The sequence below is a fragment of the Chelonoidis abingdonii genome, chromosome 6, assembly GCF_003597395.2.
Source record: "Chelonoidis abingdonii isolate Lonesome George chromosome 6, CheloAbing_2.0, whole genome shotgun sequence".
Taxonomy (NCBI): domain Eukaryota; kingdom Metazoa; phylum Chordata; order Testudines; family Testudinidae; genus Chelonoidis; species Chelonoidis abingdonii.
In genome coordinates, this window is record NC_133774.1 from 62,883,233 (window position 1) to 62,905,935 (window position 22,703).

The following is a 22,703-nucleotide window of genomic DNA, read 5'->3' on the forward strand; positions in this document are numbered from 1 at the left end:
GTGAACTCTTTCACTGCTGGAGAGTATGTGAAAGGCAGATCCCCGTACTGGTAATGGTTGTCTCCACGATGCATCTGAGGTACTTCCTGTGAGCCGGATGGCCATCTGGAAGTATGCAACCTGAAAGTAAAGAAATGTGAACTAATCTTGAGGTTGGAGTGATGGAAGCAAGTGCTACTATCCTGCACCTGCACATTTGTCTGCATTTTAGATGGAACACTGGAAGATATGAGTGACTGTTAAGAGGGGTTCTTTGAACTTGGCTTTTCTGGATCTCTCATAGATTGCTCCAGAAGACAGAGCTTCAGCTTCACATCCCTCCACTTGTGGGTTCTTGCAGAAAAGGAGAGGGAGTGAGCACCTGCTTGGGAAGCAAGACTATCCCAAGCAGAATGGCCATCTTCTATGCCTTTTAGTGGAATTAGCCTGTTACAGGATAGACAAGGCTTGAAACAGGTTTTGAGTCCACCATTTTTTGAGTCTTGTGCAGGGGGTATATGTTATGGGGGAAGGTTGTGTAGGTAGAGGGGCCATCTGCAAGCAGTTTTTGCTTCAGCAAGTGCTAAAGCAGCCTAGGGTAATAAAAATAGAAGAATGAAGGTGATTCTGAAGAATCTCAGAAATCTGAGAAATTTAGCCAGGGCTAACATCTAGTGGGTCAGACACCAGCTAGATTCCATCTTGCTGTCATGGGTGGTAAGAGGAAAGTGAGGGAGGGTTGTAGCTGCCTGCCCTCATACTGGGGAATGAGGGAGCATAGGGTACATACACCCCAAGAGACACAACTATTCAAAAAAATCTGATATGTGCTTGGGACACATGCATACCTACAGGGGAATCAATACTGACACATACATAAAGTTCTAAGCCCCTCAGGGTAGGAGCGGGTGATCACCCCGCTACAGCCTGTTTTAAATATATTGGCACAGATTCATTGACCTGGCTAAACTATGCTCAGAGGACTAAAGTGAAGGGAGGGGAACAGGACAAAGATAATTTTAGGCCAATTTACAACTTCCAAGGTCTCAGTGTAAGAGCGCTCTCATAACTGCTTTAAGTTGTATGTTCCTAATGGAACACTTTGGCAGCTGCCAATAACAGTGATGCCCCAGTTATGCCTTTTTCAAAGAACATCCCTATCCCAAGGGCCAGAGGGTGGGAAGAGTGTGTACGCACTTCTGTTAATGTTTTGCATAGATCCCCTGACTCATTCAGTGCACCAGATGTGTGGCCCCATAATATTTACTGCACACTGTTCAAACTGTATCACTATAGCATATGAGTGTTTCACAACATGCCCGTGAGGTGAAGGGGTTGTATTATTCCCCTTTTACACAAAGGGAACTGAGGCACTAATTTTGGGTCCCCAAATAAAGATGTTGAGGGCTTGATTTTTTCAGAGTCCTGAGCATTACATAGCATTTTATATGTTCAGAGCACTGGTCCCCCTGACTTTAATTGCAGATATGAGTGCTCAGCACTTCTGCAAATCAGATCCCAGGGTTTCAAGCTAGGCACGCACAAAATGAGGAGCACACAATTCGTGACCATCTGTGAAAAGTTTAAGTGCCTAGCTTTACACAGGAAGTCTGTGGCTGAGGCAGGGATAGAATCCAATTCACCCAGGAAGCATTCAGTTGCCTTTATCACTGGACTAAGCTTTCTTTTCCAGCAATCCCCACCTCATTCACTACACAACTCTAATTCACCCCAGAGCATGGTACAGTCTGTACACTTAATGAGGCTGGGTTCCTGTGGAAAAAATAGTATGTGATAATGTAATTAAAGACTATCATAATGTATATGCACAAGGTAGGGTGACCACATTTCCTAAAGGGAAAACGGGATACAGTGTTGGGATAGCCTCAGTCCTCCCTCCCTGTCCCCACCCCCAGGGGTTGGCCAACCTGCCTGCCTGAGCCCTGCCACTCCCCTGCGCATGGGGCTGGCATCGCTGCTCACTCAAGCCCTGCCTACCCCCCTACGCAGGGCTGGCATTTCTGCTCCCCCCCCCCCATGTTCTTCCACACTCCACTTTGATCAAGTTAGCAAAAAAATAAATAAAAGGACAAATGCCCACTTTTGCCAAAAAAGTCAGGACAGCCAGGACAGGGCTTAAAAAAGGGACTGTCCTGACCTGGTATGGTCACCCCAGTACAAGAGGACTGAATTAGGATAACACACACAACTTTAATACTGGCATTTCCTAACTTCTGAGTGCTGATGAAGGTTGAAGTCATTCTTTTGACCTAGTTTTTTGTGTAATTTCCTATGATTTTTTTTTTAAAGCAAACTGAAAAAAAAAGTAATTGTATCATATGGCATATTGACACCCCAGATGGTTCTTCAGCAGGGCTGAAGCCTTTAGATCCAGTTCATGTACCTCTGCCACTTGAACTGATTAACTGACACATGCAGTAATTTGTCATCTTCTATGAGGACCAGCCCAAGCAGAGGATGACACATGTACTCTGCTAGTATGTTTCAGAGACATTTCCTGGCAACAGAGGAATGGTGAGAATCAAAAATCTTGGGTTCCATTCTGGATTCTGGAGGGCAGTGTGCATGACTAAATAAAGCAAGCAGGAGTTAATCATAGTTGGGCAGATACCAGGTGTGTTCCACTTTTGTTTGTAATTTGATTACCCAGTTTAACTGGTACCTCTAGTTACTAGTGAAAAGAAATATTCAATTACACCACAAAGCAAATAAGGATTTATAACAGGAACATCAATTCCACATTCATGTACATTAAAACTAAGAAAAAGTTTGGCTTTCACTATAATTGCAGCACAGTTATGAAAATTTGTCTCCTGTAGTTAAGAAGTTAAACTTGTATTTTATAATCATGTTTGAACAAGCACAGCCATGAAGACATAATACAGTATAAAATACAAAGCAAATAAAACCAAACCCCACCAAACAACCCCCCTCCGAAAAATAAATAATAAGCAGAGTATAAAAAAGAATAAACAGTATAAAATTCAGAGATTCATTAAAATAGGAAGAGTTTGGAAAATATATGGAAAAAATATTCTTGAAGGCCTCAATAGATGTTGAAAACTAGTAATAATTTAAAAAAAGGGACAAAAACAGAGTAACATTTTAACATTATCTTGTCAGTCCACTAATAAAGGTTTCAGAGTTTCCCTTTCTTTTGTAGTTACTTTCTACAGATGTAGAAAGCATATTTCCCAATAGCTTATTCTCATTATTAGATTTCTGCTGTTGATTTTGCACCGTTATTTTTATGGGTCAGAAATTAGTTTTAAAATAATTGCTAATATTGACGATCACTTATGATATTACACAAGAGGTCTTCCTTCTAAAACATCTAAAATATCATTTAAACTATACTCAAGGCATCTAAGAAATTCTTGTAGTTCTCTACTTAAATAGCCAGTTGTGTTACATCCTACCCACGTATCAAATACATTATATCCAATTCCAAAACCATCTGGCACGACTGGCCCAAATCCACCAAGATGAACTGCAGGACTGTGTAGCGTACTAGTTGAAAGGATAATATGGTTTAGTTTTTGGTAGGCTGAGTCAAGAAATAGTTCAGGCATAGGATCACCTCTGGACACTGAAAGATGTTTTAATGCAAACAAATGGCGATCAAATCCTTTACCTAAATAAAACAAAAAGGTGCAAAGTGTGTTAAGAATACAGAAAATATGCAGGTTATTTATTAAAGTGCAATATTACAAAACTTTCCTGTAGCTAAGAATAATGTTGGTATGCTCCAACATTTTAATCAATTAGATATTTACTGTTCATCCTGTAGCTATAATAATAAAAGAGGCACTGTCTTACATTAAAAATTGACAATCTTATATTTTCTGCTTGTATGTAGGCCAATTATTTAGGCATCTAAGTAGGAAATTAAGAGCCCAACTTTAGCCATCCATTTTTGAAAATTTTGGCACTTCATAGGTCTCATAATGTAAGTATAAATTTCTCTTAATAATTAAGCAATTCCCTTATTACCTCACGTTCCCTTCCACCCCCAAAAATGAAACTGTTTCTTTAATACGACTCTTTCGCAAAACCAACAGATTAAAACAAACTGTGGAATTTCCAGGCCAGCCTTTTATGCATTTAATCTGGTAGTCTTCTGGAACTCACAGTTGGAGTCAGTAGGGAGTACAGGGAGAATAAAGGCTATGCCCCATGTGCGCACTATTTTAGAATAAAAGTCACATTATACTGGATCAATTCACTTACTCAATATACTTTTCATATCCAAATAGAGATGAATCAGCTCAATGCACCTCAGCTTTTATTACACCAATGTTTTGTTTCCACTTAACTTTTTGATGATGAAAATTCCTTTTTCCAGCTTTGTTCCTCCTTCCCTTCTATTATGTACTTCCCCTAGCCCTTCCCTTCTCTTATTTTTGCCTTTCCCTTGTTACCCCACTTCACTGTATTGTATATGAGCATAATAGAACTGACTATAATTCTAATCTCTGAGTGGATGGAATACAAAACAGGAATTCTTAAAGGTGGCCTACAAGGCAGATATCAGGAAAAAATTGGTGTGTACTAGTTCTTGACTTCATTATAAACTATGCATAAAGCCTGAAAAGATGGCGGGGGGAAAGGGGGGAGATTCAAAAAAGCATGAGCAGGGGTTGGCAGGGGGAGTTAGATTGGTTTGTTTACTTTACAAATTCAAGTATAAGGTATTATCTAACCCTGGAAGATTTAGTGGCAATTAAATTTCATAAGAGAAAAGGGATCGAATTATGGGTATCTGAAGAGACTTTTAGTCAATCTTTCAAACTCTTTGTTTTTGTTAACACTTATTTAAATTCAATGCCTAATAAGCGGTTTTGACAAAAGAAGTGCTTCTGTTAATGATTCAACAACTCTAATTGCTTCAATTAAGATGCAAGATCTAAAAATATATGTCACCCAGGACCCTCAATACGGTCTCCAGCAAATCAGAGTTGACACTGCTGATATTTCTAAGCTAAAAAAACAAGCAAAATCCATGTTTAAACAATGCCATTGTTTCAGACAATCTTTATAAATAAATGATAAGAAAGTGAAAAGGGCAGAAGGCCATTTTAAAAAAATCCTTTGAAGGTTTAAAATGGATATATAACAACAGGAATTGGGATCTTAACATATCTTTCTATAAACAACTTCAGGTATCAGAACACCTAGAAAAAAAATTACTAAAATTTGAAAGACCACATTAGCATGGAACTAACCTAATGCAGCTTCCAGTTGCAACCGTCTGTGATATTTTGAACATTCATCAATCATATTTCTCAGTTCTGCTACACTGTGTTTGCTTCGTTCTTCAACAAATGCATGTGAACATTGTTTTGTTACTATAGATGTGGGTCGAATAGTTTCCGTGCGGCCATGTTTAAAAGCAGCAGTGCTACATGCTTCGTAAGAAGAAATAATTTTTCCAAACTGTCGATAAGCAGTCATCTGACATGCAAGTTGAAAAACAGCATCTGGACTCAGCTTTTGTTTCACTAAAAATTCTTTCCCAAACTTTCTGAATTCAAACATCCTCACAGATATTTTCTCATTTGTTTCTTCAAATTTCACACGTGCAGCATTTATAGCAGATTGGATTGAATCATTCAATTTAAACTCCAGTCTCTCACACTTGGTAGCACTTAATGCAGCAGGACTAGAATGGGGTACAATAGCTGGGTGCCTTGTACTGTTTCTATATACTTCATTAACAAAACGAAGTACTGCAACTCCATCTCCCCAAGAATGCTCAAAATTTACCCCTGCAGTGCCATCACTAGTGATAATCAGACTAAAGGATTTGTCAAACCAACGATTAAAACCACGTCCATGAAGCATACAATGTGACAGCTCAATATCATCCTTTGGGGAAATATTGTCTAAGCATAGGCAAAAAACTGCACTATCAATTTTTTGTAAGTTGTCTTCATTGCCTGCTTCGAGAAGCTGTTGTCTTACTGCTGCCCAAGTATTTCTGTCTTCCGTGGTGAGATAACAAAGGGAAAACTCAGGCAAGCGATCTGCATCTTGTAAAATATAAATTAACTGAGCCTGGATTTCAGATGGATGCAGAATATTACCATCAGTATCCAAAACATCAAAAACATAAAAATGTCCATTTCTCATCACCAACAAATGTCTTCCCAATTCATTAGTAAAAAGTTCATCTTTGTTTAATTTAGGAATTCTGGAACTGTTGAAGAGACGCTTATATTGTGACATATCTAAGGGATATGCGTTTACCATATAAGCTCCATACCAAGACACAGAGGTTGGAAGAAGGCGAATAAACTTTTTGAAGAGCCTACTCTGGCTCCATTTTGGATTGACATAATAGATATCTGGCCGTAAAAGCTCATTATTTAGAGAGTTAAGAAATTTTATTGATGATACTACCAGATTTGTTGCCCTCACTACCTGGCTGTTGTATGCTTCTTTTGGATCAGGATTTAAAGAAATAAAAGGGTTGAAGTTTAAAACAACAGGATCTCTCGCACAGAGATACATATCAAACCAGGGATCTACAAAAAACAAACAACACACACACACACAAAAAAACAATTGAGAATTAAGTTAATAAAATATATTTTACCATTTTGATGTACAAACCTATTTTTATAGATACACCATTTGTATACAGCATCTCACTATTTAATGAATTATTTGTTTCAAAGGATTATACAGACATTCATGAACATAATCTAAAAAGGGTATATAAAGCACTCAAACTATAGATACATAACTGATTTATCTTTTCTATTTTCAATTTCCACTTCAGATCTGAAAAGGGCACGCTTTCATTGCAGTGCATAGGGATTAAGGGGTAAATTCATACACTGGATAGCTCCACTGAAGTCAAAAGCATTAAATCCAGATTTAATTTGGCCTGAGGCATAAAACTTGCAATCAGTTGGCTCTTCAATACCAAAGTAACAGGTGTCTAAGAAATATCTATGATAGGTAATCACAAGCTGTACAGCTCATTTCCCACACAAACTATGCTGAATAGCAGTTTTGAAAGAAGACTAGGAGTAAGGACCCAAATATTTTGTTCCCCTCCCAGCAATACCACTGATTTGTTTTTTTGACATAGGGCATGTTAGTAAATTTGTTAGTGCTTCGGGTTTACCCATCAGTAAAATGAATATAACAGTTATCTACTTCATATGAGTGTTTTGAAGTTTAATGTATTAATATTTATAAAATACTTGTGGAGCCTCATGTGAAAGCAACTATATAAGCACAAAACACTGCAAAAAAAAAAGAAATATAAACATTTGGTTTTGCTTTTCACTGCTTCTTTATAATGCCTGAAAATTGTTTCAATTCCCTCCCTGTCCACTCCTCAAAATAACTATTTCATTCTGCTTGCTTTTTATATTTAAAATTTCATATCCTTACTTCCCACTCTTTGTTGGAAGATCTTGGTTATACCTTCAGAGGACCCGAATAGTAATGTCACACAAGACTTTAACCCAAATTGCATTTCTCTCTACCACCATTTGAGAAGTCGAAATGGATGATAAAGTTTAGGACTCTCTGCCAAAGAGACGGGAGTGAAGACATAATATCCCTGACATTTCAAAAGTAAACAAGAAGCAAAAATATCCCAAACAAACCTATTATTTGGGAAAAAGTCTGAAGTAGTCTTTACACATTGTAAAGAGGCAGTAAAAAATAAAAACAAAATAGTATATTTATGCTTTACAGTTTACCTCTATGTAATATTCAATATTTTACTCCTAAATGTTCATATGACAGAGCATCTTAATGACTTAATGATAATGGAGCCTTATCTAGGTCTCCCTTTGCATCCCCTCTGAGTAACTAATTTAGGGAAAAGGGTCAGAAAGCAGTTGTCTGATTAAAAGGAACCGAGAGAGTGATTCTGGGGGGACTTCTTGTTGTCCCTTTTCTCAGCATCTGGGAGAGCAAATGCCTACCATTAGGACATGAAGCCAAGAGCTAGGAAATACCAAATTCAAACTAAAATGTTTTAAATTAACAAGACAAGTTGAGGTTTTGCTAGTAAGGCCAAATCAAAACCGAGTCAGAAGGAATAGTCCGTAAGACTCAGACTTGACATTAGTTGATTTCAGTGGAAATGCACAGCAATTGCCATGCAGATCCAGCAGAAAAAGTAACCCAAGTACTTTAATAGTAAGTTTCAAAAGAGGTTAATGATTCCAATAGACAACTGAATGTTCGAACTTTTAAAATGATGATAAACTAGAAAACAAACCTGATATATAACTTGTATGCTTATTCTTTTTATCGAATTCAACAAGATCTCGGTGTAACTTCCTGCCCACTCCTTTTTCAAACTCCCTGGCAATTCTTTCAGTATTTCTATAGTATTGAAAACAGTTTATTATTATAATATAGGTTCTTTTAAGAGTAACTTTTAATTACAGTATTTCATTTAAAATGCTATTCCTTTTTGTGTAGTAACAAAGTTTAGTACAACTTTATGGTGTAGCTCATTATGTAATGAGATTGTAAACTCTTTAGGACAGGAACTGTCTTTTTGTATGGGTTTGAACTGTACTTAGCAATGTGATCCAGATTTTTGTTTGGGGCCCTGAGGTGCTGCCACAGTACAAGTAATTATTGTTTTATTTCAGGGGTTGGCAACCTTTCAGAAGTGGTGTGCTGAGTCTTCATTTATTCACTCTGATTTAAGGTTTTGTGTGTCAGTCATATATTTTAACATTTTTAGGTGGTCTCTTTCTATAAGTCTATAATATATATCTAAACTCTTGTTGTATGTAAAGTAAATAAGGTTTTTTAAATGTTTAAGAAGCTTCACTTAAAATTAAATTAAAATGCAGAGCCCTCGGACCGGTGGCCAGGACCTGGACACGGTGAGTGCCACTAAAAACACTGTCCCTTTTTAAAGTACAGATTAGGGCACCTAATTCCACTGGTCCATGAACCACATCTTCAATTAGTTGATCCAATTAGGTAACCATACTCCCAATTTCTGCAACTAATTCCATATAGGCAGACCACTAGGTTCCCACAGAGCTCTACTCAAGTCAATGGGATTGCGTGTGTGTGCAAGGATTCACACAGAAAAATGAGAACTGTTCCTCTGTCCACTAATGACTTGACAAAGTACGTATTACTTGCGGGAGAAATTTTGAGTATTTTGACTTTTGATTAAGTTGTATTTTGGAAAGGAGCGTCTGGTAATGTATTTTATAGTTGAAATAGGATATAAAAAATAAAAAGTTGCTGCCTTATAACATACATCAGCTCTTGCTTCTTCCTGAATTAAATCAAGTGATAGGAAGAGTTACCTAATTTTCTGTTCAGGATTCTGGCATATTTTGTGTTCTTGGCTTTGTTTGTGGAATGAATTGATTCAATAATGTCATCAGAAAACGCTAATCCTGCAAGCTGTTCTTGACTTCAACCTCTACCTGCACTGCACGACTTGCAGGATGGGGGCCTACCTTTGTTCAAAAGCAGAAGAGTAGATAGGAGATACAGTAGGATGGGTCTAATTATCCCAAGGGCACAAATTTCATCAGTAATAAAGAGATGTCTCTACCTACTTGATTCACAAGTCACAGCACAAGAGATGTGGTCCTTGCATGACCTACTTGTAGAATAATTTCTATAAAGCAAGGGGACATGGGAAAACTCTTGCTGAGCTTGACCCTTCTATAGGTTAAAAATAGATTAACTCCTCCTTCAAGATATGTAGGGTTCCAAGCTAATGCTTCAATCCTACAGACATTTAAGAATGCAAAGTCCAATTGTCAAGCCAAACTTTATCCTCAGTTGCACTTGTTCCATTTCAAAGGACTGATGGCAAAATAGATAGATGGAACCTTATTAATGGTCATGAGCCAGAAAAAAACAGCTCGCTTTAAGATTTAGTAAGAATCTTTAGGTCTGGTATTTAAAAATATCTTTTAATTGAAAATGGAGCAAATCTAATCTGGAGTCACTGAGAGCCAATAAATATGGAACCACAACCCCGCCCCCCCTTTTTTTAAAAAAAAACAACAAAGTGACTTTTCAGTATAGTAGCAAACCTCAATGAAAAAAAGGTAGCAAACATGTTCATGAAATATTGTGAAAATAACAGTAATGCTGTGCTTGGAACTTGTATGCCAAGTTTTAAGATGAGTGTGAATTCTAATAGCCAATTACAATCCGGTCTTCTTTAAATACCTCCTACTCCATGTCATTTTTCGTACCTGTACTGATCATCATCCAATAGAGGTTTCTGAGCAGCCAAATATCTCTTCACAGTATCCTCCAATTTTGGAACAGGTAATCTAGAAGTGCAGAATTTTAACACAAAACTATTAAATAAGCTAAAAATATATTTATTACTAATATGGGGAAAGCAACGAGAACATTAAAATCCATGAAAAAAATGTATGGTGATGCACCCATGAAAGATGCTATGTGACTAATGAAAGTTTCTTGAATGGGAGGTGAATACTGTACTGACAGCACACCTGGGGGACTCAGGGAAATAGTGGGAGTCAGGAAAAGAGAAATAAAAGAGTGGAGACAGAAACTGAAAGGAGTGGAGACATAAGTTAAAGCAGAGATTCCCCCATCCAAGAGCTGGATTTATGTCTTATATACATATTTTTTTTAAATGATGAGGCTATAATCCCAACTAATTCTGTGACTACAGGAAGTATTTGAGATTTGTGCTGAGATCACCGATTATTAATTTAGTATGTTATTCTGTTTGTACTGCACCTCGCATGATGGGTGTCCTAGTCCATGACTAGGGCTCCTAAATTCTACAGTAATACAAACAATAATAAATTATAACTGCAGCCCTGAACAAATGCATTTTTATAAAAAATCAAGAATTACATTTTAAACCAAAAGTCTCTTTTTCCTGAAGAGAATATCCCCTCTTATGAACTGTTACTCAGTACTAATTTCATTTTGTTAACCACTGCATAGTTGACTTATCTGGGTACAATCTCCAGTATCTACACTGTATTTTTACTTCATTTCATGACTCGTGCTTCTCTATAGGCAATTACATTTCGCAATAATGAGAACTTGAAACTTTGCACACTATTGAGCAAGTCCTATTGTGGTTTGTGCGGAGGCCACCGAGAGGGTTTCTACAAATACCACATGCAATGTTGCTCAGTGGCATTTCACTCTACAGATGTTGTGTGTTAGGTCAGTGTGCCCAAAGACTGTAACCAGAGGATCAAAACAGGTCAAGGATGCTGCTAATCCTGCAGGACCAGATTAAAGTAGTCCAGAACTCTAGCCATACCCCTGCATGGGGCTCCCCTTGACCCAGACTCAGCACTGCGGCAATGTCACCTGCACCATGGCCTTATTCCTCACTGTGGCGGACGTGGGGTAGTGGAAGGGGTCACATGAGACTTGTAGGTGGACTGGTGGGCAGGTTGGGACTCCCACTTCCCTGGATCACAACATTGTCCCTTCTGGGAGGCTGGGGTTTGTCCTGGAGGACACTGGCTGTGCCTATAACCAATCCTCTGTCCAAAGTCCTCTTCTGACAGCACCCTAGCAGACTCACGATGAGGTGGTATCAGTAAAGGCCTCCACACACTGATTCTTTTGTTGGGATAGTGTTGGCAGGACCCTCCCTCAGCCCACCCCTAAAGCACCATGTTTCCCAGGTAGCTCCCCATTTAGGTGAATGGGGCAGTTCTTCCATCTCACAGTTAGGCTATCTTAAAAGCAAGAGAGAATGCATTAAATAGGCATCTATCAAGTAGTTACATAGAGTTTGTGTTTTCAAGATTTTCTTCACAATTATGAGAGCTAAAAACATTTTTTTTGTTTTATTAAAGTTGACATTCTAATACCATCACATAAATCAGAGCCAAAGCCCTAGGCATGGGCATACTGTGCGTATGCCTTAAGCTTAAGCTGGCCCTACTTGCTGGCAAGCTACAGGAGTGGCCAGCACAGTTGTAGTAGAGTTCCTGGTTTTTTTACTCTTTTTGGTTACTAATCATTAAAACGTGGTAACACAACTACCTACAAAGCAGGCATGCAACTTGGCCTACTTAAGGGACTGTTTCTTCGCTAACATTAAAAAAATGAAAATAATCACTCTTAAACATGCACAGTAGGCATTTCAGCTTTCATCAATGCCTGATAAAACTCTACCCCCTGTGTAGCATCACACAGGAGCAAGGAGGCCTATATTTTCTGACCTGACTAGGGCATTACTGGGGGGGGCGGGAGGGTAAAGGGGAACAAGCAAGTACTGGTCCCATAATGTTAGAGTCTTTTGGTAGTTTTGATTACATTCCACACCAGTCAGCAAATTCTATTTTTTAAGACAAGTTTATATTTTTCCCTTGAAAGAGAACCATGTCAGTGAAAAGGAAATACTATTTTACACAATATATCCCAGGATATATCTATACTGCAATTAAACATCCATGACTGGCTCATATCAGCCAACTCAGGCTTGTGGGGCTTGGCCTAAAGGGCTGTTTAATTGCAGGATAGACGCTTGGGTTTGGGCTCCAGCCTGAGTGTCTACACCGCAATTAAACAGCCCCTTCGCCTGGGTCAGCTGACACATGCCAGCTGTGGGTTTTTAACTGTAGTGTAGACATACCCATAGAGACCAAGACCTAAATAAGGACTGACAAACTATTGCATTTATGTAGATGAGTAAAACAAATACATTAAATAGGTGCTTTCTTTTAAAAAATAATGGATGTAAACTCTCAAGCCCCAGGGCATTGGCAACCACTAAATCAAACTGGGAAGGGGGGTATTCCTAATAGGAAGATTATTTCTTAGCTATATTTGGAGGGGAGTCATTTTTTGAAATATTTAGTACTAGCTACAGTCAACAAAATATTAGACTAGATAGCCAATCCATCAGTCTGATCCAGCATGGAAGTTTCTGTTTTCCAATGGGGAAGATGTGCAAATGCTAAGGCCTTTAGCTCTGCCCTTGCTCAGCTCTTCAGAGGCTGGTTGTGGGAGGGCTGGAGACAATCTCCTTTACACAGCCATCCCACGAGATTACAGAGGCATCCCACAGAGTTTTCTGTCTCTGCTCAGGGACTCTCATCACCTTCGTAAGGAGCAAATGCATTCACTGGGGAGCTGCTCCGAACAAAGGCTGATAGTAAAGCAGGCAAACAGCCCTTGCCGGGAAGAAGCAAATTCTGAATGACCAGGGAAGCAGTGAGTAGGGAAGGGCTCCATGTCTTGGGGTGCAGCGTGAACGTTTTTGCAGCTCTAGGACAGGTACAGGATTGCACTCCAGTGCAGTCTCAGATCATGGGTGTTCTGCCCTCCGCAAAGGACTGCAGCTCTTGCCAAGTGTTTGCAAGGGGGCCTTAGGATGGCCTGTGTTACACGCCAGCTCCAGCCCGTGCACTGGCTCTCTAGAGCAGGAGTTCTCAACCTTTTTCTTTCTAAGACCCCACCAACATGCTACAAAAACTTCACGGCCCACCTGCGCCACAATAACGGGTTTTCTGCCAGCCCCAGTGTTATGCGGTAGCAACCAGGGCAATTGCCTGAGGCCCCACGCTACGCTGCTCAAGCTTTGGCTTCAGCAGCAGGCTGCAAGACTTATGGCCCTGGGCTTCAGCACCATGCGGCGTGGTTTCAGCTCTCTGCTGTGGCCCCCAGAGTTTAATGCTAGCCTGCTTGGTGGATCTCCCCTGGTCACGGTCCCCAGGGGGCCCTGGGCGAGAACGATAGTGGAGCGGGGGAAGAGATGTGTGGAGAGGGCCAGCTCGGGGCTGGGTGGGGTGGCGAGCCCCAGGGGCAGTATCAGAGCGGGGAGGCCGGCCAGAGTCTGCCCGAGAATTCGCTGCTCCTGCAGCCGCCTGTTCCCCCATTTCGGGAGTCCAGGGTCCGGGTCCCCGCCGTGCCCGGGGCAGCACCTGGGCAGGCTGTCCTGGAAGTGCATGGTGGGGATCGTGCTCCTGTGCACGAAGTGATGGTCCGTGTCCAGCTCTGAGATGATGCTCTCGGTCAACCCCACGGTCCGCCAGTACCCGCGGCGACCAACGGGCCCCGGCCGCCTCAGCAAGACGCTGCCGCACGCGAGTCGGACACAGAGCATGTTTCGCTGCGGACCCGGGGCCGGGCTCAGCACCCCAGCACTAGGAACCGGGCAGCCGCTCACACCAACATCTCCGCGAGGGCAGCGCGAGAGAGGCCGGCGGTTGAAGGAATAAGCTGTGCGCCTGCGCGAAGTAGGCAACCTGTGCGCCTGCGCGGCGGCGCCCAGTAACCTGACCGACCAGAACAAAGAGAGGGAAAGAGGGCGAGGAGGGGCAGGGAATGCTCTAGAACGGACTGCGATTCCCCGCCCGGGGCGCCCAGGGGCCTGCGCGGGACGGGCGCGGTTTCAAATTCTCCGGCCAAGGAGAGCGAAGCGGCTTTCCGCTGCCCCGAGGTCCTGCCACGCAGCAGCGCGTTGGGAGCACGCAGGTAAAATAGGGGACACAGGCGAGCCGGGCGAAGTGCCTGGGCTCGGCGGCTCCTCCCAGAAGGGGAGGGAGGCTAGAGGATTTAAGGGGCAGGCGGGGAAAGTTCGGCTGCCTGGCAGCCCGAGTTTGACGCTGCTGCGTCGGCTTGGCCCAGTCTTTGCCGAAGCCCCCGGGCAGCCTCGCCGCGCCGCTTGCTCCTGAGGCTTCGGGTGGAGGCTTTTGGTTGCCTGCTCCGCGCGGCACTGGCCTGGGATGCGTTGGGTGTCCGGGGCCCTGGAGGGGCGGGGTGAGGGGTGAAGTTGGGTGGGGAAGGGCTGTAGCCTAAGAGGCCACCTCCGGCTTTTACAATGCCCAGGCTGCTGGCTCAGGGCCTCGCCCTCCTCCTGAGCTGACAGAGCCCCTGGCTCCTATAATCTGGGCCAGCTGTGTGAAGCGTTTCTGTCCCTGGCTGTGCTGTTGGTCTGGCCTAGCTTTTTTTGGGGAGACTTTTTTTTTGGAGGTAAGGCTGATTTGCCCAGCATACTAAGACAATCTGGGGTTTCGTTTGTTTAACAAAGGTGGGAAGTGCACCAGACCCGACTCCACTCTGATGGGCTTTGCAGTGGTGTATTTCCATTGACGTGCAGGGAGTTACTCCTGGTTTACACAGCTTTAACTCGTGATGCTATTTCAGTTCTCCAGCTCTAGTGTTCAAAAATATTGACATGCAGTTGGGGACATTTATGTCAATACTTGTCTGAAGTGAGGAAAGGCTGCTGCTTGGGTTATGACACATCCTATATCTGAAGAACATTCCTGATGGCAGGCTCCCTAAAACCAACCCCAATGTAAGCTTTTATTTTGTTTCATTCAGAAAAAAAGAACTATGTTTAATAGTAATGTAATAAATGTGTAATTTGAAATGCTTTCCCACTCCTTTTGTTAAATGTTTTGGGGAATATTTGTGTGTCTGCATTCCTTGCGCACCCAAAACTCCAATTGACATCAGTGGAATCCTTGTGTGCATAAAGAATGCAGGATCAGATAACCAGCAGAACTGTCAGCCCTTCTGAATTCCTGTCAAATCACACACTAACCAAGTGCATCAATCTCTGTCTTCTCTGCAACAAAGGACACTTGAAGTTCTATCTGAAAGACCACAGGTAACACCACTACCTCCAGGAAAATGAAGTCTTCATCCATGGACTAAGCTGTACTTTCCTTTTCTCCATCAAAACTAATATTTTCCCCTCTTCAGCAACCAAGAACATCCGTCCCTGTTCATCTTTTTGTCTGACAGATTTCCAGTAAATACATCAGCAGAAATAATTTGAGACAATTTGATGATCTATTGTTTAAATGTCACTGATATCAGATAAGTCATTGTTTTCTGATTTCTGCCAAAGACTGGCCTAGTGTCTTACAATTTTGCTTTCTTCTGGCAGCTGTAACAGCAAGTGTCTGCTGGGTGCGATGTTCATTGTGACATTACTCTATTCCTTTAGCTGCAATAACTATTTTCAAAGCTAAAAATAAAATTTTTCTTCATGTTAAACAGGCATTAAAATAGAACAACGTCTAGTGCGAAAGCGCTGTGAATGCTTTGTAACACAGGGGTCGGCAACCTTTCAGAACTGGTGTGCCGAGTGTTCATTTGTTCACTCTAATTTAAGATTTCATGTGCCAGTAATATTTTAATGTTTTTAGAAGGTCCCTTTCTATAAGTCTATAATATTTACTTTACATACAACAATAGTTTAGTTATAAAACATTTTTTTTAAAATGTTTAAGAAGCTTCAATTAAAATGCAGAGTACTCCCGGACTGGTGGCCAGGACCTAGGCAATGTGAGTGCCACTGAAAATCAGCCTGCGTGCTGCCTTCAGCACGTGTGCCATAGGTTGCCTACCCCTAGTATAACAAATAAATATGAAACATTTTAAATCACACACAGAGGTAACATTTCATTACTTTTTAGTATGAAGATGTTGTCCCCAGTAGGGTTAGAAACACAGCGTCTGATTACAAACATTATTTTCAAATACATTCATAGTACATGGAGTGCTTTTTGAACTTTCAAATTGCTAGTATGAAAATGTAGTTTTAGGTTTCCTTTAAAAAGATGCAATAAATATTAGTTTTGGATTATTTTTTTAAAATGTTTTAAGGGAAAACATTGTAAAAGTGTTCCAAATATTCTGTATTATGATTATATTTATCAGTATACTTTCAGAAGATTCATTTAATAATGTGTACTATATTGCATCCCTTCCATGAGAACTCAGAGAACAATGGTATTGCACAGAAAACAGGATTATTCTCTACGAAGTGAGAACAGTCCTGCACTTAGGGATATGTACTAGAGCTAGTAAGATTTTACATCTCTAATTTATGATATTAATGTAGTGTACTCACTTGCTATGATAGCTGCTAATTTACCATATTAGAGCATGTAGTTGTGTAAAATGGACTTATCTTGTGCATAGTGGATCTGTATTTAAGATTTCTGGTTTGAAATTAGTGTCCTCCTGGTGACTTTACATTTAACTGGATCTGATAATGATAAATACTACTTTAATCATAATACAGAATCTTTACAAAGGACTTCTGGACTTTTTGTGACAATTCAGTCTGGTAAAAACAATGAGTGTTTAGTTCACTGCACATGAGCAATATGCATAAATCTGATTTTTTTTTGCTTAAACCTTTTGTGTGTGGCCTCTTCTACATCCTGCTAAAATATTTGAGCCCAAGGGGCACTGCCGTATTGTGTGGCTCCTATCACACTGCAGGGTAGTGCACTATCTCTATGACCTGAAATGAAAAACAAAAACACAAGAGTTGAGACAGTTTAAAAGTATTTGATAATTGATAGACAAAGTTCAGATCTAATATATGACCCACAAAGATTAAATTCAGCGTCTGTGTTTTGCAAAGGTCAGATGTATATATTTGTGTATGGGTTTTTTGTTTTGTTTTGCTTTGGAAGCCTTGAGCAATGTTCTGCCTAGTCTTGCAAGTCCATGTTAATAGGAAACGGTCAGTTACATTACAAAAGAGGAGCAGAATTTAGTGACAGGCAATCTGTGAGATTTCTGACTTGGGGAACAGCTGATTTACTGTGCAGGAAAAGTACATGTTTAGCCTAGTGGAATCCTGCTCATAAAGTTCTTGCCATTCTTGAATAGGTGGGAGTGGAAGAAAATGTTATAGCAAGGGTTGCATGCCGGTAATACATTTTAACATTTTTAGAAGGTCTGTCTCTCTCTGTAAATCTAAACTATTGTTGTATGTAAAGTAAACAAGTTTTTTAAAATGTTTAAGAAGCTTCATTTAAAATTAAATTAAAATGCAGATCTTATCAGTTTAGTGCAGTGGTCCTTAACCTGGGGTACACGCACCCCCTGGGGCAGGGCCGGTGCAAGGATATTTTGCCACCTAGGTGAAACTTCCATCTTGCATGTCGGTTCATTGAGGGGCAAATCTCCAACAAGCCTTTATAGACCCTAGGGGCTGCTCCCTAGACCAGGTTCCCCCCTGCGAGCCCTCTGAACCCCACCCAGGTGGCCCCCACCCTGAGTCCACTCACTGGCTTTGCTGGGCTTGGGCCGTTGCAGCAGCTTGGCAGGGAGGAGTCACCTTCTGGAGGCACCAGAGAGCCAGAGCATCCCGCTTGTGGCAGTAGCGATCCCCAGCCATGGAGGAGCTGGCGTGCTGCAGGGGGCAGCAGCCCTGCAAAGGCGGCAGTGGCACCGCTAGCGGGGAGCAGCTGCATCCCTCTTGCCCAGGCTGCGGCCCGGTGGCCCCCCCGGGGGGCGCCTGTAGGCTGCAGTGGATGTATGCGGGCACCAGCCCCCCTGTGCCTCCTGGCTCCCCCCTCGCCTAGGGTTACCATATTTCAACAATCAAAAAAGAGGGGAGAGCCCTGCCCTAGACCCCATCCACTCCTTCCCACCCTGATTGCCCCGGTCAGAACCCCCAACCCCCGCTCCTTGTCCTATGATTGCCCCCTCCTGAGACCCTCCCACCCTAACTGCTCCCCTGGGACCCTGCCCCCTACCTGTCCCCTGACTGCCCCAACCCTTATGAACACCCCTGCTTCCAAATAGACCCCTAGGGGATTCCCATGCCCCATCCAACCACTCCCCACCCCCTGACAGAACCTCCAGAACTCCCAACCCTCCTCCTGCTCCCTGACTGCCCCCTGGGACTCCCTTTACCAGGCCCATGCCGGTGAGATGCTGGCTCCACGTGGAGTTTTGCCTCCACGTGGAGTGCTGAGGCAGCGGGAGTGGGGGGAGGGGCAGCAGTTGCGGCTCATGCTCCTGGGAGCCGCAGAATCTGAGCACGGTGAGGGGGGACCCAAGCGGCGTGCCTGTCACCAATCTGGGGTCCCGGCTGCCAGCCCTGCTTCACTCAGACGGCCGCGCACACTGAGCAGGGCCGGCGGCCGGGACCCCGGTTGTCAGTCACGTGCCAGACAAAATTGGCTTGTGTGATGTGGGTTGCCGACCCCTGTGTTATAGATTGCCAGGTGAAGATCTAAAAATCCAAACCTCTGTGTAGGGATAAGGAGAGAGTGTACCATTATTCCAGCCCACGGGGCAGAATCTGTTAGGCTTAGGCACGTGATGGTGAGGAGGAAGGAAAGATTTTATTACGCTCAACCCCAGCCAAGTTCCTTACACAAAACTTAATTACACAGGCTTTGTCTGGAAAGGAGTGAATTTTTCCCTTAAATGAGACTACTAAAATGCATGCATGTAAATTTTTTTATACAAAATCACTTTCATGGATTTCATTTGTTAGATCATACGTACATGTTTAAGTATGTATGAATACTATTTACAGTATTAAAATTTCAATGAGCTTTTGTGGCAGATCATTGGATAGCCCCCACCTGGAAAAACCCATGTAATGGGATTGGAGAGGAAAACTCAGGAAAGATTCCCTTAAAGATTTTCTACTATGTTGTTTCATTGGGTGCTGGAACTTGTTCCCCCCACAAGGCTTACCCCAATCAATGAATCCTGAAGTGCCTGTAGAAGATTAGGGGTGTCAATCCCTGAGTCTTTATAGCAACTGTTTATGAAAGTTCTCCCCCAGGCCCTGAAAGTGGTGTTGCCTTGAAGTTGTACTGCCAGGTTGTTCCTCAGCTGTGCTTGCACAAGAAGGTCACCTTGAAGGAGGCAGCCCAATGCATAATGACCTCCATAGAAAAGATAATGCAGACAAAATATAAGATATTTTGCTTGTAATATCTACTCTGTGTGGGGTAAGGGGAGTGGAGAATGAGAGTTCCCTCTGGTCATCCTGCTCTAGACCATCCAGTGCCTTCCTCCTCTCTGCTCAACCCCAGGACGCAGTGTTCATAAAATGACTGAACTGTACCGTTTAAGCAGAGTGGAGAAGATCTTCACACAGCCCACACACTGAACAAGGTCAATTAAATTCACCCTTTTGAGGGTGTACTTTATTCACACAACCTGTCACAGTCTCAAACCCAGTCATCCTCTGGGGTTGTGGTTCATTCACGTTACAGTTCTCTCGTCAGGGTTATTCTCATAGTCACCTGTTTTCAGAGTTCTTGGTTAGTCACAGTTCATACTTCTAAATGCATGGTTACAGGAAACATTCCACTCAAACATCTTCCCCAACCTTGGTCTTACCGTAAGTCTAGTATGTTGCAACCCCCTGCTGTTCTGTTCAGACCTTCAGTCTCCAAAGGCTACTTTTACTTACTTTTGTATAAGTGGATTAATGGACACAGTCAAAGCATTGTTTTGGCACTAACTCACTTGACTTTTTATCCAGTGTCAGTTGCTATTAGTGGAGGATGTATTAGGTGACACTGCCAACTAGTTTGAGAGCCAAATGAGAAATGTGATGATTTTGTTTTTGTTTTTTGAAACTGTGTCCCTTAAGAAGAGCTACCAAGAAAGGGCAACCAGATTTCAAAGCGGAAACTACATCAGTGGTCTTTCAGCTTCCTAAGCAAAAGTTAATAGCAGTGAGAGAAACTGGGAAGTAGGACGAAAGAGGAAATTTTTGAGAAAACTACCATTTGGTCTCTTTGCGGTAAAAGTCTAATATTTATAGTTTATAAAGGCTATTAAAATAGGAGGAAAGATTTTTAGAGTTTTTCATTGCTATAATAGGTATTAAATATTTTTGGGTGTTGTCATGTGTGTTTCATATGTTAGGGCTTGATCTTGTGCCTTTGGAAGTCATTAGTAATGTTCCCATTGACTTAAGTGGAGAGGGTCAGACACTGAAGCTTATATAAATGGTCCAGCCAGTCAGTATGGATATTCATAAATGACTGGTATGAAACTTGTGTACTGATATTTGTGTTTAGTATCTCATATACAGTTTTCTGTTTTACTAATTTTGCGTTAGTGTTTTTTAAGTAATCCAGATTCTGCTGTGGGAACTTTTTTGTTGATTCCATTGGTCATTTTATGAATGATTGTGTTTGAGTGATTCCACATAATTTAATGTTTTCTTTGGATTTATGTTAGCATAACTGAGAGGAGAATTTGCTCCCATAATCAGTTTTATGTTTACCGTGTTATTTATACACATACCAAACCCCTCACCCACATGTGTTTGACCATAGTGCAGTGCTATTTGGTAGAAACCATTTCATTTTAGACTGACTTTAGTTGGCAAAAATATGCTTCCTCACACAGGTAAAATTTTGCTTCTTTTTATTAGATCTAAAAATTGGCCCTTTTAAAATGGGGTTTAACAGTGCGTTAGCACTGAAACACACTTTTAGATTTTCTATAGCTCTCAGCCTACTGTTAAAAATAAGTTTCTGACAAGTAAAAGTTCTGAATTGCTTAAGTAGAAAGATTCAGTGTTTCATACTTCATTTTTCTTTTTGCAGTCTTTCCTTAGCGGGGACTGCCCTCATTTGGGTAGGATCTTCATAGTTCAGAAGGTTGTCTTTATACAGAGAAGAGCCTTTGTCTTTCTTTGCTGATCTGGCCACATTATGTTGGTTCTGCAGGAATGTCAAGTCTCTTCATTGTATGAATTATGTTCTTGGGTAGGGTTGACATCAGGAGGCAGCGTCTGAGCCTGGGGCTGCCTGCTGCTAAGGATATATGCTGAATTCACCTACAACAGCAGCAGATTAACAGCAAGGGCATGTCCTGCTGCTGTCACATGCAGTTACATTCATTGACTTGCAGGGGCTGAAGGACTGAACCGGAGGTTAGAGAGCATTGAAAACACACTGAAGCCACTGAATATGTGACAAGAATCATTGAGGTTGCATCTGTGAAATTACATGTGGAAATGGACAAATAAAATGCCAAACAAGCTGGTGGTTTATAAAGCAAGCAGCATTTACTGCACTCCTTTCCACTTTACTCTCCTTCTGCTGTTGGATTTGAGATGATGTATGTAACTCAATGTTGACTCCTGGATTGTTAGTCTGGTGAAAGAAGAGGCTAGAGAAAGGATTAATATTCTTGTTTTGATGTGAAAGGATATTCTTGCCCCCCCATTCTTGCCTCTCCTCCTCAATTTTTGCTAATAGCACTTATTGTTACTGTTTTTAGGTCTGTTCATGTTGTAGCCTTTGGAAATGAGAGAGATGGATTTTCTGAAGACAATCAGCAGTCAGGTCTGATCTGGACTTATCTTGGGAGAAGTGCTCTCATTTCAGAGACTGAAAGCAATTTGCTGCTGAACTCTGCCAACCACACTGGAAACCCTGTGTTCACTGAATATCAAGCCTGTGTGTTTGGAAATGTCAGACTGGTGGTGCATGACTGTCCCCTTTGGGTAAGTGACTACTCTGAAACTGTTCTGCATGCAACATTGTAGCCACTCCTAATTCAGTTCAAATACAGTTTGTTTGTTTTTTCAAATGATTTTGATGGTTAGCGGTATTTTAACCATTTTAAATATTAATTTAAAAAAGATTGGAAGTTTACATCTAATGTTAAAATACAACCACCAAAACAAATACTGACAGTCTCTTAGAGGAACAAGAGTAAAAGACCCTCATTAGCAGAGCCTCTATCTATTGCATCTATATGGAGGTAGTATTTTTCAACTTCATTGTTCAGTGAAAACTGCATGAAAATAATCTAATAGAAAACAAAAATACTGAATGAGCAAGTGTAGAAAATAAGCTTCTAAATCAGAAAGCATAAAAAATTGATACTGTTTAAATTCAGCTTTTGTTAGCTGTTAGTTTTTTCATTATGTGCAAAAATGGACTGATTTCTCTGTTTCTGTGAAACAGCACTCCTCTGTT

At 41.5% G+C, this 22,703-nt stretch overlaps 2 protein-coding genes across 10 annotated transcripts in view; one reads left to right on the forward strand and one right to left on the reverse strand.

Annotated features, from left to right (window-relative positions):
* Positions 1–2,670: 2,670 nt before the first annotated feature.
* On the reverse strand, positions 2,671–14,126 carry LOC116835666 (carnitine O-palmitoyltransferase 2, mitochondrial-like). Its single transcript, XM_032798667.2, has 5 exons — positions 13,899–14,126; positions 10,218–10,298; positions 8,249–8,355; positions 5,226–6,527; positions 2,671–3,634 (listed from the first exon to the last, which is right to left on the reverse strand). The coding sequence occupies exons 1-5, from the start codon at positions 14,078–14,080 to the stop codon at positions 3,306–3,308; spliced, it is 2,001 nt and encodes a 666-aa protein (XP_032654558.1). The 5' UTR covers positions 14,081–14,126; the 3' UTR covers positions 2,671–3,305.
* A 92-nt stretch (positions 14,127–14,218) lies between these two features.
* The window catches only part of RHOBTB3 (Rho related BTB domain containing 3), a 60,289-nt gene continuing 51,804 nt past the window's right edge, over positions 14,219–22,703 (forward strand). For 7 of the 9 annotated variants that reach the window (XM_032798672.2, XM_032798670.2, XM_075067097.1 and 4 more), the window contains exons 1-3: positions 14,219–14,451; positions 15,008–15,277; positions 22,000–22,225. In XM_032798672.2, the coding sequence (XP_032654563.1) occupies positions 15,249–15,277; positions 22,000–22,225 (255 nt within the window). In that variant the 5' untranslated portion in view covers positions 14,219–14,451; positions 15,008–15,248. The remainder of the gene's footprint in view (positions 14,452–15,007; positions 15,278–21,999; positions 22,226–22,703) is intronic. The other 2 variants (XM_075067096.1, XM_032798671.2) reach the window with 1 other exon arrangement.

Bases quoted from the DNA above. Each gene is read 5' to 3' on its own strand.
- LOC116835666 (XM_032798667.2), bottom strand. From the start codon at position 14,080: ATGCTCTGTGTCCGACTCGCGTGCGGCAGCGTCTTGCTGAGGCGGCCG. The intron at 10,299-13,898 runs GTGCTGCCCCGG...CTGCACTTCTAG, and splicing joins TTCCAGGACAGCCTGCCCAG to ATTACCTGTTCCAAAATTGG. The intron at 6,528-8,248 runs GTTTGTTTTCTA...TGTTTTTTGTAG, and splicing joins GCATACAAGTTATATATCAG to ATCCCTGGTTTGATATGTAT.